General features: G+C 33.1%; 1 protein-coding gene and 1 long non-coding RNA gene across 2 annotated transcripts; one reads left to right on the forward strand and one right to left on the reverse strand.

The window, feature by feature from the left end:
* Nucleotides 1–475: 475 nt before the first annotated feature.
* On the reverse strand, nt 476–9,293 carry LOC105631553 (homeobox-leucine zipper protein ATHB-15). The gene is made up of 18 exons (XM_012213708.4): nt 7,762–9,293; nt 7,212–7,371; nt 6,865–6,965; nt 6,660–6,750; nt 6,138–6,233; nt 5,874–5,987; nt 5,699–5,782; nt 5,438–5,593; nt 5,249–5,323; nt 5,009–5,115; nt 4,731–4,923; nt 4,087–4,272; nt 3,875–3,955; nt 2,740–2,874; nt 2,326–2,651; nt 1,663–1,768; nt 1,134–1,283; nt 476–856 (listed from the first exon to the last, which is right to left on the reverse strand). Exons 1-18 carry the CDS (start codon nt 7,971–7,973, stop codon nt 710–712), a joined length of 2,520 nt encoding a protein of 839 aa, XP_012069098.1. The 5' UTR covers nt 7,974–9,293; the 3' UTR covers nt 476–709.
* Nucleotides 9,294–14,834: 5,541 nt separating this feature from the next.
* On the forward strand, nt 14,835–17,766 carry LOC110009215 (uncharacterized). Its single transcript, XR_005177678.2, has 2 exons — nt 14,835–15,764; nt 17,553–17,766. It is a non-coding gene; the product is annotated as an uncharacterized LOC110009215 (long non-coding RNA).
* The last annotated feature ends 1,546 nt before the right edge of the window (nt 17,767–19,312 follow it).

The raw sequence follows: 19,312 nt of genomic DNA on the forward strand, positions 1-19,312 counted from the left end.
AAAAGGGATTATAAATTCAATGAAGAGAAAAGCTTGAATCTTTATAAACCCATTCCTCAATAATGACTCGTATTGATAATAATTTACAGTATCAAAATTTAGGGGAAATGAATTCAGTTCTTCCAGAAAAAGTAGAATATTGAATTTAATAACACCAACAACCGGTCTCCTTAACTACCATTCAAAAAATTATTAACGAAGATCCAAAACAAGACTGTAGGACTTGCTTCCATTTCCTGCCTTGCTAGAATAAGTTACAACAAAACCGTTCGTTTTGCAAATAAAGAGTCCATGCCTACTTAGCATCATACTCCAGCACTTGGCCGCTGCGGAAAATAAATGCAAAAAGAAATTGTAGAGCTACTCTAGGTGCTCCTTTCAGGGGGTAAAGGCTCTTGAGATCTATGTCATTTAGCCTCATTTGAATTATGAGCAGGAGAGCTGCCCCTTCATTTAGTTCAGCCAATCTAAAAAATAAATAAAAAGACCAAAGCAGCTTTTCAACAAAGTGATTGTCGAATACAACCATCCATGCAATTTCTTAGGGCAATGATTCCCACACACAAAATGAAATTTAGTACATTGCAGATTTATAGGTATTACCAAGTATACCAAGGTTGTAATAGATAAAAGATAAACAAGCCAACAAAACAACACTGACGCAGTTCTAGTTCTCTTTCTTTTCACTTACTGGATTCTGGTCCAATTCTCATACAAAAGACCAGTTTATAAACATAAAGCAGATGCAGTGTGCATTTTCTTCTTCATTTAACACCTTCCAGGCAACTGCTCTCTCATACGAGACCGGTCTGCCCATGCTTGACAAACAGATACCACCTTGAAGACAAGCAAAACCCTGGCAGGACAAAGGCATTTCAGACAAATAGTATCAAACTAAGTCTGTTGTAGTCTCCCTATATATGTTGCCTTATACGAAGGGGAATAAAATTAATGTATATACATAGATATATTGTGTGAGAATTGCAAAAATATGGATTTGAACTTGAATATCTTAACACAAGTGTTTTAACAGTATGCCTTTATATTCCCAATTGCTTTCATAGGCATAATTTCTCAATTTCATATGGTTATTTCTTTTTTACTTGGATTAGATTCAAGGGAGAAATACAAACCTGTTGCATTATCTGTGGGAATTCTGAGCAGAGTGTCTTTCGTCCATGGTCATCAAATATCTTCTCCAAAGTAATGTCTTGCAAAGCAACCAAAGTTGTTTCCAACATGTCAAGCCCAGCTTGGTTCGCAAAGGTGAAGACTGGCAATGCCTGAAATTGCCATCTTTTTAGAACAAAATGCTTCAAATGCAAAAGTATGGAACTTACGAAATAATTTAGAACCATATGACTTGGAATTCACATCTAAATACATAACTGCAATGCAACCAAATCAAAAGAAGCCATTAATATACTCAATTTGCATTTGGAGAATAAATTTTGAAGTTTAGAATTGGATTCGTTTCATGTATTCATTTAAAGCCGGAGAGCAATAAAATAACAAACCAGTTAGAAAAGACTCCAATTTCCTTAATTTCTAGGACATAAACAACACCATTATAAGATGCATAATCAGATCAGATTTTAAGGATTTCCATTTCAAGTATCCATTGCAAGAAAAAGAAATAAAGGGAAAAGAAGTAGTATGGACCTTCAGGGAACAGCACATGATAGCATCAGAGTGATGCCACAAGGTTTTGAGGACAGATTCACTTCCTTCACTGCTGGATTTGAGTAGCTCCACACCCAGATAGCACCTGCAAAGTTATGAACACAGTATCTTCATTCAGCATGATGCTTCCTTGCCCACAAAGCTCTAAAACAATTATCAACTATGACATCCTAATAATGTCTGACAAGCAGGCATCATACAAGTCAGAACACAATCTAGCATTTCTTTTCCTTTCATATCACAAATTCATGCTAATTATAAAAATAATATTCCATTAAGAGGTTAAATTAGAGCTATAAACTATGAGAGAGAATTTTAAATGACCAACAGTAATTCATCTTTCAAGTCCATATTTTCTATTTGAAATGAAAATAGCTTGTTAGAATGACGTATCTCTCCCTATCAAATTTACATCTAAAATGAACAAGAACAAGCTACAGAAACTGGTCAAAAGAAAAAGAAATTGATTCCTCATGTTACAACACAAAATAAGGATTTCAAGTTTTTCACCACAAACCATTCAGTGGCCAGAAAAATATCTCATCGTTATAGAAAATAAATTCAATTAAATGTAGTAGGCACACAATCTGACACCATAGCAATATACTGTCTGATTGAGATAGTATTACTCTGAGGGCATACCTATAACTCAGGCAGATCCAACGAGCAAGCGTCTGTGCTTCAGGAGTACCAAGTGGTGGCCGAAGACCGGCATGTGACCCCAAATGAGAAGGAGATAGTGCTAATGCCACCCTCTGAACTGAGGATATAATACTGCGGACGTATTGCCGGGCCATTGATGCTACATGTTCTTGCATATGGCTCTCAAATGCAAATTCAAATGCAATTGTCATGACAGATCTCACACAACCAGAATTAGCAGAATACTCAGTAGAAGATTTGTTTCCAGCTGGTCCAATTTCAAGAGCAGAAGCAAGATCCAGGGTGCGATTTGGACTTGAGGCTTCCTGCATAATTAATAAATAATAAACATAAAAAATGAAAACATAAGAGAAAGGCATGGAAAAATACATGACTGCAATACAACTAGCTAACCTTGGCAGAATCAAGGGGAATGATGCGAAAACCAGAAGGTAGAAGAGGAGCATCATCAGCAAAGGACGCATCAATGGGAGCAAATATAAGTTCAGCACAGGTACCAATAGCATTCTCATCCATTCCACTACAGAGCTGTCAAAACAGTACAAAAAGAGAATACTAAGCCAGAGAACCATTAAGAATAACACTACATAAAAGGCAACAGGTGCTACCATCAAGCAGTAGCTTCCCAGCCCAAAATACTTAAATTCAGAGTCATAGGGCGTAAAACTAACCAGAGACAACCAGTTATCATTAAACGACTGAGCATACTGCCAATTTACAAAAACCATTATATAATAGCAACCTAGTTCTAGTCAACATACATCAGAAGAGAAAATTGGAGAACCAATAAGTAAAATTTCCTTTCATTCTATGAACTTCTGCTAGTAAAAACACTCTCCATCTTTCAACAGAGAAGGAAAGGTCAATCCCTCAGTGAGCTAAGTGGAAGATTGGAAGAGGGTAGAAAGTAACATAAAAAATAAAGAAATAAAATAAAATTCTCTTTGCTAAGTGTTTGGAAATAACTCGACAATCCATTTAAGGTAAATGCCACAATAAATGCATATGCTGAACACTAGCAGAAGTGGGAGATTCAACAATTACATATCAATAATTCCACATAAGAGTTTGAATGAATACCTTCATGTTTTATGCTTTCTCACTCTATAATTCCTTCATAATTCAACGGCCTTATTCAATCCAATCTTTTTTTTTGTTCAAAGGTAAAATCAAACCCTTGAATCCACACAAATGTCAGTTCCATTATACTAGGTCTCATATCTTGTCAAAGTCATTTCTCAAATTTGGTTCAGATTCTTTATATAATAACAATAAGAACAAAAATTTGCCCCAACCTTTCCATCTATTATCTTAATTCATTTTTCTTTCACAAGACATAATCCTTTATGGTAAAATCTGTCCAGCTAAAGCAAATGGAGCGAATCCAATGCTCACAAAAGAAACGGGAAAACTCACTTGGGACGAGGAATAAGAGTTAATAAAGGGTCGCCACCATGTCAAGCCCAAAATGGATTTGAACACCAGAGTGGCATTACCACAGAAAGCAGAGTAAAGAAACAATACTTACTTGCAAAAGAAACATGTCCCTAGGCATTATTGGATCTTCAGGAGAATGGCCCACTCCTTCCAGTTTAATAACCTCCAAGAACTAATAAGTACAAAGTGAATTCAACTTATTAAAAAGAGTAAAAGACAATAAAGAAGCAATTCACTTAATTTAAGAAGCAATTCACTTAATTTCACAATATAATAGCTTTGCAATTGTATCAACTCCCACACCTCTTCATGTTCAATAGTGTGAGCAAGTGGGAGTATGACTTGACCTCCGAAACTTCCAACTCTAGCCCCCGGTAAGCTACAAGGACCAATTTTAATCGCAGCAGCTGAGTAAGCATCAATGTTGTTGTCTGCCCATTCTGACCTGTGCTCCCTCAAGAACCTAAGAAGGATTGCAGGAGGAACATTCTGACAAAATAAAAGCACGTGGCACGAGAGGAGAAAAAATGATAAAATGTTAAACAATAATGTAAGGTACGAGAAAAGATAAGAAAGCATGATATCAGAAGAATTTCTACCTCCGAATAACTTCAATTTTGCAGGGGAGATCCCCAGAAAAAGCACAAATATAACATTTAGTGCTAAAAGAAACTATGAATTGTATATATTCTAGACAATGATCATCAGAGTTACAAAACAGATCAGACAATAAATATGTGAAAACATGATTTTTAATCAAGAACTTGATTGTTGAAGTTACACATGATACATGCAGAATTACAGACACAATCTCCTAGAAATGGTAAGTTCTCCCCACAACAGCTAAAGAGATAGCAACTTAAAAACTTAACAAGTGTGCAAGCAGTACTTGTTTCATATTATTCCCCAGAAAACCTTTGGATTGAAAAGTTTTTTGGCATCCTAACCTGTAAAAGCATCGATGCTTTGGCACATAAAACTGCATTGCTGACAGATGGAAATCCATTAGTAAAGGAAAGATTTAAACCCATCAGCTTCTCAGGAGATGAATTCACAAGGATAGTCACATCATCCATGCCATCATTTCCCATCATTGACCATCCCTCGTCAGTAAACCCATTAAGAGCCTCATTAAAACCCCTGCCAGTCACACAATAAGATTCCAAATGTAAGGTAATAAACTAACAGACTGTATTAATGCTGTAAAATAGTAGGAGATAATGACCTGCTTAACCTCTGACTCAATGCTCGTAGTGCTGCAGGTCGTCTGCCCCAGTTGGTTACATTAGACTGAGAAACCTCCTGAGCTATCTGCCGCAGCTGGCGCAGACCCTGAATGAAAAATGCAATAAATACTTGAACTTAGATTCTGTACTTTTCATAATTTACAATTGCATCATTCTGCAACGCATAGACGCTTAAATTGTTGAAAATCTCAAAAAGCAGAAAAAACTTATAATCTTACCGCCATTGTTGTCTTTTGAGCAAGAACTGTTGATGATTCATACAGGGGCCGCAGCACTTCAGGCACGCTCCAGGGCTTAGTTGAAGAAAAGATGAATACCCAAATTATCATCCATTTTCAGTCAATTAAGAACTTCAAATCAGAGCTAAGCTAAGAGAATGAAATGAAAATTATGCAAAGGATGCCTACCTCTAAATCCATGTGATCAACTATGTGTATGATTGAGCCACCCCCTTCACAAGGTCTTATCAGGTACCCACTTGGCAGCATTTCTGCTCTCACAAAATGCTGTACTGGTGGCATGCTCGGGCCATTTTGAGTATTTTTGAGTGACCTCTCACAGATCTAAATTTTGCATCAGAGTATGAAATGGACAGAAATATTATTAAATAAAAGAGCTTAAAAAGGCAACAGTGCTGAGCTAAAAATTGAAACATTTGAAGAACGTACCACGAGGCTGCCATCCTCTAGAACAGAAGTATAGCGCAACAACCAGAAGTCACGAGCAGGCGCCAATGTTGTCGGCGCATAAAGCTATAAAATCAACAAAATTTTGTAGTTATAAGCAATTTACATTCTAGAATCCTCCGACAGACATGATAAACACAGGATTATTTGTCTTTACCTGCATGTACAGCAGCTCAATGGTTCCACCATTGGCAGTGGGCAGCACATTCAGCACATCCACAGCTCGGCAATCACGAAACCATGATGGCCGATCCTTGAGGATTTCTGCAACCTGGAAGGGAAAAAAAAAAGTAGAGATTCACTTTATTAGCACAATTTCTAAAAAAAACAAAAGGAATATATATATATATATATATATATATATATATACACATCAGCTCAAATTACAAGAATCATAAAAAAAGGAAAATATTATACTTACCCTTGTAGGTTCTAGACCCACCAGGCCACAGGCTCGTGCTGCCACGCCAGTGCAACCATGAGAAATAGCAATGATTCCAATGGAATCCGGACCAGGCTGCACACAACAGAAATATTTTGCAAGGAGAAAACAAATTAGTCAACAACAAGCTCTTCAATCAAACAATTGCTGGTAAGGGATAAAATTATGGCGAGCAAACTAATTTTATGTGTCTGCAGATTCAAAACTTCATATTTAAACAACCAAAAAAAAAAAAGAGGAAGATGGTGTCAAGGAGCATAGCATTATTAAGGTTTGTAATACAAATATTAAAGATAGGAACTTCAGTTCATTGTTCATTCCCCTCCTTTGTTTCTATCTTGCACAAGATTTTACAAAAAAAAAATATACATACATACATACACACATACATATATATGTGTGTCACACACACACACACACCCATATTTTAACATTTTTCTAGATACCATTTCTTAAGTTAAACAAAAAATTTTAAAAAGGACAAAAAGTGCTACAAGGTACCTTCATTCCAGGCATTTGGACCCACTCCACAGCAGTTCCAGTGGCCTTTGAAAGAAACTCTGTTAAAGTCTCTTCTGCAATGGACAAAAGCCTGGGAAAAATACAAGTACGAATTAAATATTCCTCACGCATATAAACACATATACACAAAGTGGTCACAGAGCACGATAACAGAAAAGGACTCAACAACCATATCCCCACTAACCCTGCAGGACTGGCATCCCTTGGCGGATGCTGAGGTGTCAAATGGTGTTGACCGCTTGTCACCACTGATTCACAACTTGTATCTTTGGTTGCAAGCGTCGTCTGTAAGAAAAAAACTAATATATCTCAATTTCCATACAATTAAATAATATTTCAAGTAAACAAAAGAAATAGAAAGCCCCCATATTGCTAACGCAAATTACAAAAAAGAAATGCAGTCCCCTAGTCTCAAAGGGAATGGAGTGGGAATAGCTATTTCAAAGTTAATGCTTTTTTCTCTTTAATAACACATCAAACAGCGTATGATGTGAAGGATGAAAATGTAGCAATTAAGGCTTAAATTCTTACGTTCTGAGTATGTTGGCGAAAGTGGCCATTCTCATACACCAGCTGCGACACCTGCTTCTGCAACCTATCATTCTCCTCCATAAGCAGCTTGTTCATTGCCGTCAGCTTCCTATTCACTGCTTGAAGGCGAGATGCCTCTTTCCTCTGCTTCTCTCTGCATCTGAAAAATCAAAACAAGACATAAAACACACTGTCGTAACACTGCAAGAGAATCCAATTATAAAATGATTGAAAATATCATTGTTCACTAAAAGAATGATCAAAGAGAACTAAATATTGGAAAAAAAGCAGAGAGGACGTACTTAGGAGAGGTGCATGTATCAAATGTGAAGTTTAATGTCAATAAACAAGTGCAAAGTTCATAAGATCAATTTTTAGCAATTTAATTACATTGCACCGAACAAGAAAAACTTCAAGATCAAATTAATATTTGTTTCCGTTGCAGTTATCATTTATCAAAAGGGGAAATATAAGCATAATGAAGAAAAAAAAAAAAAAAAAAAAAAAAAAGAGATTCCTATAATGTGAAGAGGAGGGAGGCTGCTCATACCTTCTATTTTGGAACCAAACTTTGATTTGTTTGGGTTCAATGTTGGAGAGAATTGGGCACTCTCTAATAAACTGTTGGCGGCGAATGGAGCTGGGTTTGGGGCACTCATGATAGAGCCTCTCCAAGGCTTCGACCTGCTCAGGCGTGTAGCGAACGTACTTGCCATTATCCAAGTTCGCTGGTTGCTTACCATCCTTGCAGGACATTGCCATCTTAAAATTCAATTTCACTACAAATCCTCACAGATAGCCACTAAAAGAGATGCAATCCAAAAACCCAGGTTTCTTTTCCTTAACACAATCTCAAGCAGCTCCAGCAACAATTCAAACAAAAATCTCAAGTACCTCTTTCCTTCCTCAAAGCTAAATAGGATTCTAGCGGCTGTTCTTAGACGCAAATTCAAAATAACCGCATATAACCAAATCTAACCCGAGTAGCTTCCCTCCCTCAATCACAATTTAAACCTTTATGAGGAGCTTCAAAATCCCAGATAGAAATGATACTGCAATTGATAACTTAACCCAAATTCAAAAGAAGCTATAAACCTAAAACTAATCCAAGTAGATTTCCATCATCACTGATTTTAACACATTGTGTAGCTTAAGATAAGTATTAAAAAACTGACACAAGTGGGACTCCACTCAAACTTGAAACCACAAATTACAGTGCCCGCAAAAATCTAAAGGAAAGCAAACCCAGCTAGTTTATCCTCCTTAATCACAACCTTACTTACGTTCTAGTAGCCAAAACCACTACAAAATGGATACAACTGTAAATCTTCGAACTTTTTTATTTCTTCAATGTTTGATTGTGAAGAGCCAGGATAGAGATAAAGCCACCAGGAGCAGCGATATCCAGATGGGAGACATCGTTATCCTCGTTTTGTCTATTATTAGACAACCCCAAAACACAAGAAAGCATAAACCTTTCGAGATCAGAGCTCAACACCAAACGATCTATTTCACCAAAACACCGAAAATGCTTCACGAAACCACCAAAAACAATTAAATAAAAAACGATTCGACCCCTTAAAAGCCGACTCACCACTGATTGGTAATCAAATAAGAGATCTCCTCCTTCACCAACCAAAACGGCACCGTACTGCCGATCCAAGCTTCGGAAACAATCATTCTCAGTCGCTGAAAGTTCATTTCCTAGACGCTCATAACAACAAAGTGAAAAAACAGAAACGAAGAAAGGAAAGCAAAGCGTTTCCGTTTTTTGAGAAAAGTTTTTGGCTTTTGCAACATGTGAAGGATTTAGAAGCCAAAAAAAAAAAAAAAAAGAGTAAAGTGGTTTTGAAATTTTGAGAGAGCAATAAAAGAGCAAAAGAACAGAACAACCTCAGCTATCGAAGACGGAGGAGAAAGTAAATGGAAGTAAAGTACTTTGGTTTTGCTTTTGTTGGTTTGTTTTCATTGTTTTTTGTTCTGTATTTTGAGGTTTTTGCTGCGTTATTGCGTGTGTTTTCATGTGTGGATTTTTCATTGGTTCGTCGCTTTCCGATACACAGACAAGAGAGTTACACAGTCTTCTCTCTTTGAGCTCCACTGTGTGGGGGAATGGGAGGAGCATTTCTTTTTTTTTTTTAATGTTTTTTCAAATTGGTGAGCCTTTGTAATGACAAAAATGCCCTCTTTTTTTATGTTACTCCTTTTATCCTTGTCTGGATAAAATGTCATGTTTACGTGGTTAAAATAACTTTTTGTGAAATTACCATGAGTGTGACTTCTAGTTACAATGAGTGTCAATTTTGTTATGCAAAAACTTACCCCATCATGTTTTTTTCTTTCTTCTCTTTGCATAGTACAAATCTTTAATCTTTATTCTTTTTTTGAATTTATTTCAATTAAGTAAGCTTTTACCAAATTTAGGTAGATTTTGACATTTTTTTATCATGTTTTCCAAATAAATAATAAAAATAATGGACTAAAAGTTTGAAACTTCGTTGACATTTGTTTGACGATGATACAAAAGTGTGATAGGATGTATTTTTCTTAAATGTAAAAATATTTATTGAAAAATTAAAAATTTATTAAACCATATTGATTGAAATTTCAATTCAATTAGACTAATTTAACTGTGAAACAATTTGAAACCTATGAACTTACTCAGATGTCAATAATATTAGTGAAATTATACAATTTAAAAAAAAAAAAAAAAGAGGAATGGGATGTGATTTTAATAATTTAAAAAAAAAAAAAAAAAACAGCTAATTTGGCAAGAGTAATTTTTGTTGGTGTGAACAGGCAATAGTGCAGGAAACTAATAAGAAAAAAAGCTTTTAGGAAGTGGGTGGCGAAATGGTAAATTAATAAAAGTAAAGAGGGTAATAAGAGAAAAAAAAAAAAAGGAAAATGCGCGAATCGGGAGCTTATAAAATACTGAAGGCATGGAGAGAGAGAGAAAAGTAAGCAGTTTGCGTGGGGACAGAGAGGACACCATGATGGCTTTTTTTGCATGCGTCTCGATTTTAAAGCTGAATCCCAAAAAAGAAAAAAAAAATTAAAAACCAAAAAAATTGAATTTATCCTCAGCCAATAAAATAATGCTACGTCATCATCATGGCAGACATACGCCTGCAAAACCCGTATGTACGCAACAAATGCATGCAGGATAACAAATACCTCTCTACATACATGATACATCACATTATTAATATATATGTGTGCGTATAGGTGACATGACATGACATGACATGTGAAATGGATATATATAGTATTATGGTGGGTGTGCGATGTAATGTGTGGGAGGGTAGGGACAGATAGGGTGTTAGCTGAAGCCTATCGCTGGATGTGTCTGTCTGCGTGTGATGGGTAAAAGAGAAAGGAGAAGAGAGGATCATAAGTCATAATGGAAGTCACAAAATTAAATTTGGAAAATTTATTAGTTGGAATCATACAGCTAATTTGTTTGTTTGCCTCATCTGAAAAGACAAACCAGTTAATACCGAGAAAAACAAAACAAATATTGCCACTTAAGGAAAATACTTTTTAACCATTATTTATTTTGCAGTCAGTATATTTTTTAAAATTTTTATGTGCTAAAAAAAAGTACTACAGTCACTATAAATTTAGTAGGCATAATACGTTGACCTAATGTATATAGGAACTTAGTTGGTTCATGGACTTATCCGATTGAATTCGAAAAAAATTAAAAAAAAAATCAGTTTAAATTAAATTTAAATTCAAGTTTAATGATATTTATCTTGAGATTTAGATTGATATTATTAAACTTTTGTTATATATATATATATATATATATATATATATATATATATATATATATAATTATTTCAAAGGGCAATAATATTATTTTTCGCGTTCATTCAAACTAAAAAGTAAATAGAAGAAAGGTAAAAACAATAAGAGAAGAAGGAAAATTTTTTGCACATCATTGTAAAACATTTAAAAACTTACGTGCAGTGAAAACGACTGATACTAAGCACAAAGAAATCTGAAATAGTTTGTAAGTAAAAATTTATAAATATCTATCCATTTTGTTAAATTATTTATTAATTATGACTGAATAATTCTTTTTGAATTTAACCTTGAGCTCTTCAAGTTTTAGATTTCACGTGCAGGATATTTATAGATGTTCAATTTTTGTTTTAGTTTGACCCTTTACACACTCCATCTTTCTTTTTGTTGATTCTTTTAAATCATAATTTACACGGTTTTTTCATGAATAATAAGTTTTTGTTGTGCTTATTTGATTAACTCCATGTATAAAAAATTTTTAAAAGAAAATATAAGATTATAGTAGTTTAAGCTATTAATCTATTATAAGATTACAATATTTATGAATGACATTTTCTTTATTATATTTATTTTTAATACATCACAATTATTTAAATTTTTTATGACAAGGTCATATCTTTATAGTTAATTTTTTTTTACAATAAAATTTATTTATAGTATAAATGTTGGATGATTTTATTATAATTTGAAAATTGAAAAAGCAAGGGTAGATTGGATAAGAGTTATAATCCATGAAATAAAACTTGTGTAATTTAAACTTATTTGTTTCTATATATTTTGTTGGAGCAATAAAAATTTTATTTTACTTAATGTTTTAATGTAAACTATTTTTTCTTTTAAGAAATAAATAATCAAACCGTAAAGCACTTGCGGAATTAATCACCATTACTTAGGTTATAAATTCGATTATCTACAACGTAAATTCTCCCCAGCTAATCTATTTACCTCTAAGGGCGAGCAAGGATTAATTAGATTTGTAACCGTTAAATGGAAATAAGTCTAAATACCTTGTAATTGTGGACTATTAAACAAACATGAGCTTGGGTATTGGTTAAAGTATTCAATATTTGGAATATATGTATCTTTAACTGCAAAAATTCACCTTTCTGTTACTCTGTATTTGTATCAATCATCAATAGGTCGTATTGTAAAGAGAGGATTTAACAGAGAAGACAAATATTTAATAGGCCAAGTATAGAATTTTACTACACTTTTTTTTTTTTTTTTTCATAAAATTTAAGAGTGAAAGTATACGGTTGACTATAAACTTTGTCAAGTTTGTCACGTGACACAAACGTGATACTGATACATGGTTGCTTAATGCAAGTCGGACAGTAAGAGATTTCATTTCAATGAGCAAGGACAAGTATGGATCGCTAAAGGGAGCGAAAATGTAGTTTGCTGACATGGCGAGGATTCGATGATGGAATGAGAAGATTTTAATCGGCGGAGGAACCTATGTGGCTATAACTCTAGAGTGCTAAAGCTCATTAAAATTGGGCCATTTACTTGAAGCACAATAAAAGTTAAAGCCCAATTTATTTAAGAGTAAAAACTGGCGTATTGGCATATTGCTGGTGTCCAAGCCCTTTCATTTTTATAGTAAGCATTTGGAAGTAGAATCAATACAAACCGATCTAATTTGATTTTTTTTTTTTTTTTTAAAATTTGGTTATTTAGATATTTAGTGCTGTTTTGATTTTTATTCTATTATGCAAAATTGATCAGAATTAACCGGACCGACTTAAATCGAAAGGAACCAAAAAATTTGATTTATTTCTAAATGAATTTCGATGCGGTTTTGATATAAGGAAGAAAACAAGCGAATTATTTGCACGTTGGGTGCAAATATATTTAATGTATAAATATCTTATAGTATTTATAAATATATTAAATTAGATAATAAAAGTGCTTAATTATATATAAATATCATATGTAATTAATTAAGAATATCAATTTGTATTATTTTTAATAAAATTAAGATAAACCTTTGGTATTTTAATTGAATTTAAAGACAATTGATACTAATGAGTATACAAAAAATAAATAATGAAAATTATAGTTTTGGAAATGTTATTGCTATATTCAATTTATATTATATTTTAGATTTTTAAAAATAAAAGCAAAAATTATAGTATTATTGTGAATAAAAGTTTAATTCTTGGTATTTGTTACATGTGAAAAGAAAAAAATCATTTGACTATCGTGTTTGGTAAGTACAACGTTTAACTAAATATTTCTAATTAAATATTTTTAAAATTTTTCTTTATAATTTTATGAGGTACTCGTTTTAGTTAAGATTTACATTTATCTTTAAAACATCGTAATAAAAGTATTTCAATGTAAGTTAATTAAATATATAAAGATTTTTCTAATAAAAGTAGGAAAATTATATTTGAATTTATTTATATAAAAAATAATAAATAAAAATTCATATAAAATAAATTTAATTTTAATACAATAATCCAACTAATTTAAGTGTCAATATTAATATATTAAATATGTCTGTCTCATTGCATAAACTAATTGAAGAATATAAAAATATATTTTTTGGTGAGGTTTAAGTAATTTCTATGCATGAAAATTGTATCATCCTTGTCTAAGTTAAAAATTTTTTTTCTTAGTGTATATCAAGGTAAGCATTAATTTTTTTTTTTAAAAAAAGTTCCAAATGCATAATTATAATTATATTGGACCACAAAAATATTAAAAATTTATAGACCATCCTCTGATTTGTCAAACAAAAAATTGATTCTAAAAATTATTTTTTTATAATATAATTTGCAATGAAATAGACATAAAGGTGACTAAAAATTAAAAAAAAGGAAAAAAAAACTTTAATCTTGGCTGCTCAACCCAGTGAAATGGGCAAGTGGCGATCACAGTTTGTCTACGTGGCAGTTACATATTATAGTTAAGGACATTAGAGCAAATCCAAGGAAAACAAATGTCAAATATGTTAATTACATATAAGGGTAGAATAGGTAGTTTAAGCCAAAATCACTGTTCATACAACAGTGGTTTTGGTTTCCGTTTTAGTATATATATAATTTTGATTTTTTTGGATTCGGTTTGATTCAAAATAATTATTATGGATCAAAAACACAAAATTTAATAGTTTTAAGATACTTTTTTTCCCTCCTATTAATAATTCTAAAAATAATGTTACCATAAATTCATTATAATTTTACGTGTATTTATGAATAAATTTTATATTAATAAAATAAATTTATTAAGCAAACAAAATATAATCTTATATGAATTAAATATTTTTTAAGTACAAAAAGTTAATGAAAATAGATATTGACTAAATGAAAAAAGTAGTGAAAACGAAATTACCTCAACACCAATAATAATGAATTCTCTTATTCAATGGTACTAAATGAAAACCAAACTACCTTAACACTTAAAACACTAATGTTTTTTAAATCTGACTGGACGTCAAACCGGATTGATGACTGAATCGCAGTTGGACCGAGTCAACTTGGTTAAACTGAATTTTATTATTTTGTTCAATAATTGTCTTTAAAAAATGAAAAATATAGTTAAATAATTTTATAGGAAAAACTAATACCATTCTATATTAACACAAAATATTTTTGATATTTTTTAGATATCAAAAATTTTATATTTATATTCTATTTATAATTACTTATTTTTAATATATACTTTTTATCTTTTTTTTTTAGATTAGAATATATTATTAATATCTTTTCAAATAATCTAATTAATAAAAAAATTTTAAAAGTTACAAGTAAATATAAATATCTTTTCAAACTCATTATTTAAAAAAAAAAAAAAAAAACCATTTGTGGTCCAAATTCCAAAATGGACTTTACGGTTCTCAAAGCCAAAGCTAGTACTACACAGATAAACGTTGGTGGGCAACCCTACAAACATCATAGTACAACCAATGAGAAAGCCCTATAGGAGGCTAAAAGAAGCGAAAAAGTTTCTAGCAAAACTAGCCAAGAAGTCGGCACTGTAGTTAGCTTCTCTGTAAAAATGGGAAAGCCTACAAACCCAATCCTGTTGGAGGAGCTGTTTAATGGCTAAGACAAGTTGAAAAACCCTTCCATGAGAGGTGATGCCACTATTTACAAGCTGGACAACAATTTCATTATCACATTCAATGAGCAGGTGGGAGACCCCAGTAGCTTTAGCCATCTTCAGGCCTTCGTGAAGCGCCCAAAGCTCCGCTTCAGGCACGGAACAAGAACCAATGTTAGAAACAAACCCTTTAACCCATTTTCCTGAACCAATGTTCACAAGTTGAATCTCTCACTGTCTCTTATCATACTTCTCAAACGGCACAAATCTTCTGATTCTTTAATAGTTTCATCAAGCCATTTATTCTCCTTCTTCTGCCTTTATTTTATATTTTTTTTCTTTGTTTTTTTCTAATTGCTATTGGCTTTATCCCTCTTTTGACTGAGTAGATGTAGATCTATGGATCTATTCTTAATTTGTGCAGGTTTGTGTTTGCATTACATGGATATTTTGCCTAATTATCTTCAATGAGGATTGTTGTTCATTTTCTTGGTTGTCAAACACCTGTATGTCTTTGCACCTCATTCTTCTCCAAAAACCCTCAACTAAATGATGAAAATTCACGTTAAAACTCTTTGAATCAAGCTTGAGAGTTATAGAAGGGCTTGAAATTAGTGGCATTTCAGCGGGATTCAAGCCAAAAGGGCGTGGTTAACTGAAAACCCGGTTCTTGCCTGTTGGTCCGGTTTCCGGGTATGTATAAAAATAATTATCCTAATCTATTTTTGGTTTTTATTTTAAGCAATTCAGATCTATTTGTTTTCCGTACTGAATCCTGAAGTTTTTATTTTAAACAATTTAGACCTAAACTGTTTTCCCGTTTGCATATCTAACAAAGTTCATAAAATCGGAAAAATTCAAGTCATATCTATCTTTCTTTTTTTTTCTTTCCTTCCTTTGGCGAGCCCTAGTATATTTGTTATTTATTTATTTGTGTTCACGTTTTCTTTCACACTATCTAGCTTTTCTTAGAGGGGATTTGTAAGTGGCCAGCAGGTCAGGTCAGCCGGTGAGTGAGGCGGTAAATAGTTTTTCCCATGTCGTGATTTGATCTTTATAGCTATCAATTGGTGTGGTTAATATAGCACTAGTTTAATAGTGCTGTAGTAGTACATTTTGTGTATAATTGGTATTTTCTTTTTCCATTTAAATTATTTTTTAATTCATATCATAACATGAAATTTCATTTTTATGATTTATAGCTTTTATGGTTCACGACGCTATATTTTGTGCTATTATTAAAATTTGTACCCAATATTCTTCGAAATATTTTATGAGATAACAATGTTTTTAATTCTTAAAATTCCTTTTTTGCACAAAAAAAAAAAAAAAAAAAAGAAATAGACAATTTTCTTAATTTTGTTTTTAATTTATTCTTCTTTCTGATGCATGCAGTCTTAGTTGTCTATTTTGATTTTTGTTAGCTTGTCTCTCATGGTTCTGCATACTCCTCAATTTGGATGAGGATAATATCCTCAAAACGATGGACAAATATGAAGAAGAGAAATGGAATCATAATTTCATAAGCATATATAATATATCCTGTTGCTTGCATCTTTTGCTTATCTTTTGTTTTAGATTTTATCAACTTTGATAGTTATGCAAATTTTCGTTTAGTCACTATCAAAATTAGAGACATCAATACCAATACCATAAGCACTGCATGAATTATATAACCATCAATCCAACTGATATGAATAATAAACTCAGAACCACCTGATTCAAAGAAAGCATTTCGCATGTTTTTTGAGCGGCTGCACAAATTAATTCCCAAACAAACCCAAACATGAGAAAGAGAAAATCAATCTTTAATTAATAGCCCTGGAACTAATTATTGTATATGTATATATATTCACAATGTAAGAAGAGAATGATCAAGTTTGTATACACTAAAGGCTTTTTAGGTAGAATACTCAGGCAATAAGAACGATAGAAGGATTATTTTATTTAAAAATATCTCACAGTCAGTGAGATATATTGCGTTCTCAAATCCTAAAAGGCCATTTTGTGATAAGCAGGATACACGAACTCCATGCATATAGAGAGAGGAGGAGAAGCTAACCTAGGGGAACGAGGAAATAACCTCAGCGCAAAGGAGAAAACTAGAGTTTCGTTAAATGATTAAGAAAGTTAGATTAGGAATATGATTAGTATTAGGTTATCGTATGATTAGGAATATGAAGAATGGAATATGCTTGGTTCCATTCTTCATTTAATTTTATTTGATTTCGTTTCTATCTTATTTAAGAGCATACCTGCTGCTCCTGTTCGTGTTCATAAGCACGAAACTGTTGAAAAAGTAAATGATGTGGAACTTGTTAAGCTTGTTTCCAAGCGTCCGGTGATGGGTATTATTCGGCTCCAGAAGAGCTTCTCTGCGTTCAAGAGTGGGGTCGGTTATTTGTACTATTATATTATTATTAAAGTACTTGTGTGATTATTTTAATACAAAATTGATGTTTGATGCGTTTATTTATGTAGGAGGTCTACCGTCACCCAGTACGTGGGAACACTGCTCAGGTTTAATTGAAGGGTTCAATCATGGCTGTACAAACAATAGAGAAAAATAGATATTTTCTCTGTTTTATGAATTGTCAACTGATGGCTTTATATAGCCAAATACAATGTAACTGAAACTAAGTTAATGGCAAAATATCCTGATACAGTTAATATACACAATAATCACGGAGTTAAATATATGCATAATCAAGAGAATTAAACCAAACGTGTTGACCAAATCTGCTCCTTTATGTATTGATATCTTAACATGCCCCCTCAAGCTGAAGTTGGAGGAGCTTGAAGACGAAGCTTGTCACGATGGCGCAGAAAGAGGTGAGACCCCAAAGGTTTAGTCATTATATCAGCAATCTGGTCCTGACCTGAGATAAACTTGATTTGAATCTTTTTATGTTGTACTTGATCTCTTACAAAGTGAACATTGAGTTCAATATGTTTCGTCCGAGCATGGAAGACAGGATTTGAGGTTAAGTAGATTGCCCCAATATTATCACACCATAACGTAGCTGGTAAATCAGAGACTCCAAGTTCAGATAATAAAGACAAAATCCACATAATTTCTGATGTAGCATGGGCAATCGAACGGTATTCACTTTCAGTGGAGGATCGTGCTACAGTGGATTGTTTTTTTGAGGACCAAGAGATTAAGTTATTCCCCAAATAAATAGCATAGCCAGATGTAGATTTACGATCATCAGGGCAGCCAGCCCAATCACTATCTGAAAAACATTGCAAAGAAATGGGAGAATCAATAGAGAGAAAGAGACCCATAGAAGCAGTACCGTGTAGATACCGTAGCAAGCGTTTTGCTGCTATCCAGTGAGCTGCAGTAGGATGATGCATAAATTGGGCCAATTTATTGACTGCAAAAGAAACATCCGGCCGAGTGAGGGTGACATATTGAAGAGTACCAACCAATTTTCGAAACTGATCAGCAGTAGCCAAAATTTCATCGCCATGTTTAGAAAGTGGAGGAGTTGTTGCCATAGGAGTCAAAGTGGGCTTGTTGTCATTCATATTAAATTGGAGCAACAAATCTCGAACATATTTCTGCTGTGATAGTAGAATTCCATTTGAGGTTGGAATCACCTCAATACCCAAAAAATAAGTCAATTTGCCAAGATCTCTAACCGGGAAGGCAGATTTTAAAGCGTGCAAAAAGAACTCTAATTTGCTAAAATCAGAACATGTGAGTAAGATGTCATCAACGTAAACCAAAATAAAGCATTGAATGTTACCATCTTGATAAATAAACAAAGAGGTGTCGGCTTTGGAAGCCTTAAACCCAAGTTGTAATAAAAAATTACTCAACCTTTGAAACCACGCACGCGGTGCCTGCCGTAGCCCGTATAGTGATTTTTGTAACTTACAAACATAATCTGGATGAACAGAATCAATAAAACCTGGTGGCTGGTCCATATATATATCTTCATCAAGATATCCATGCAAAAATGCATTGGATATATCCAGTTGTCGAATTGCCCATTTACGCACAGTAGCAAGAGACAAAATAGTGCGAATGGTTGTTGCTTTGACTACTGGACTGAAGGTCTCATTGTAGTCTATTCCGGGTTGTTGAGAGAAACCCTTCGCCACCAACCGCGCTTTGTAACGCTCAATATCACCATTAGCTTTTCTTTTAATACGAAACAACCATTTATTTCCCACAATATTGGTATTAAGAGGGCGAGGAACCAATTGCCATGTATTATTTTGTAAGAGTG

The sequence above is a fragment of the Jatropha curcas genome, chromosome 1 (genome assembly GCF_041381405.1).
Source record: "Jatropha curcas cultivar XTBG-Jc1 chromosome 1, XTBG_Jcur_1.0, whole genome shotgun sequence".
Taxonomy (NCBI): Eukaryota; Viridiplantae; Streptophyta; class Magnoliopsida; order Malpighiales; family Euphorbiaceae; genus Jatropha; species Jatropha curcas.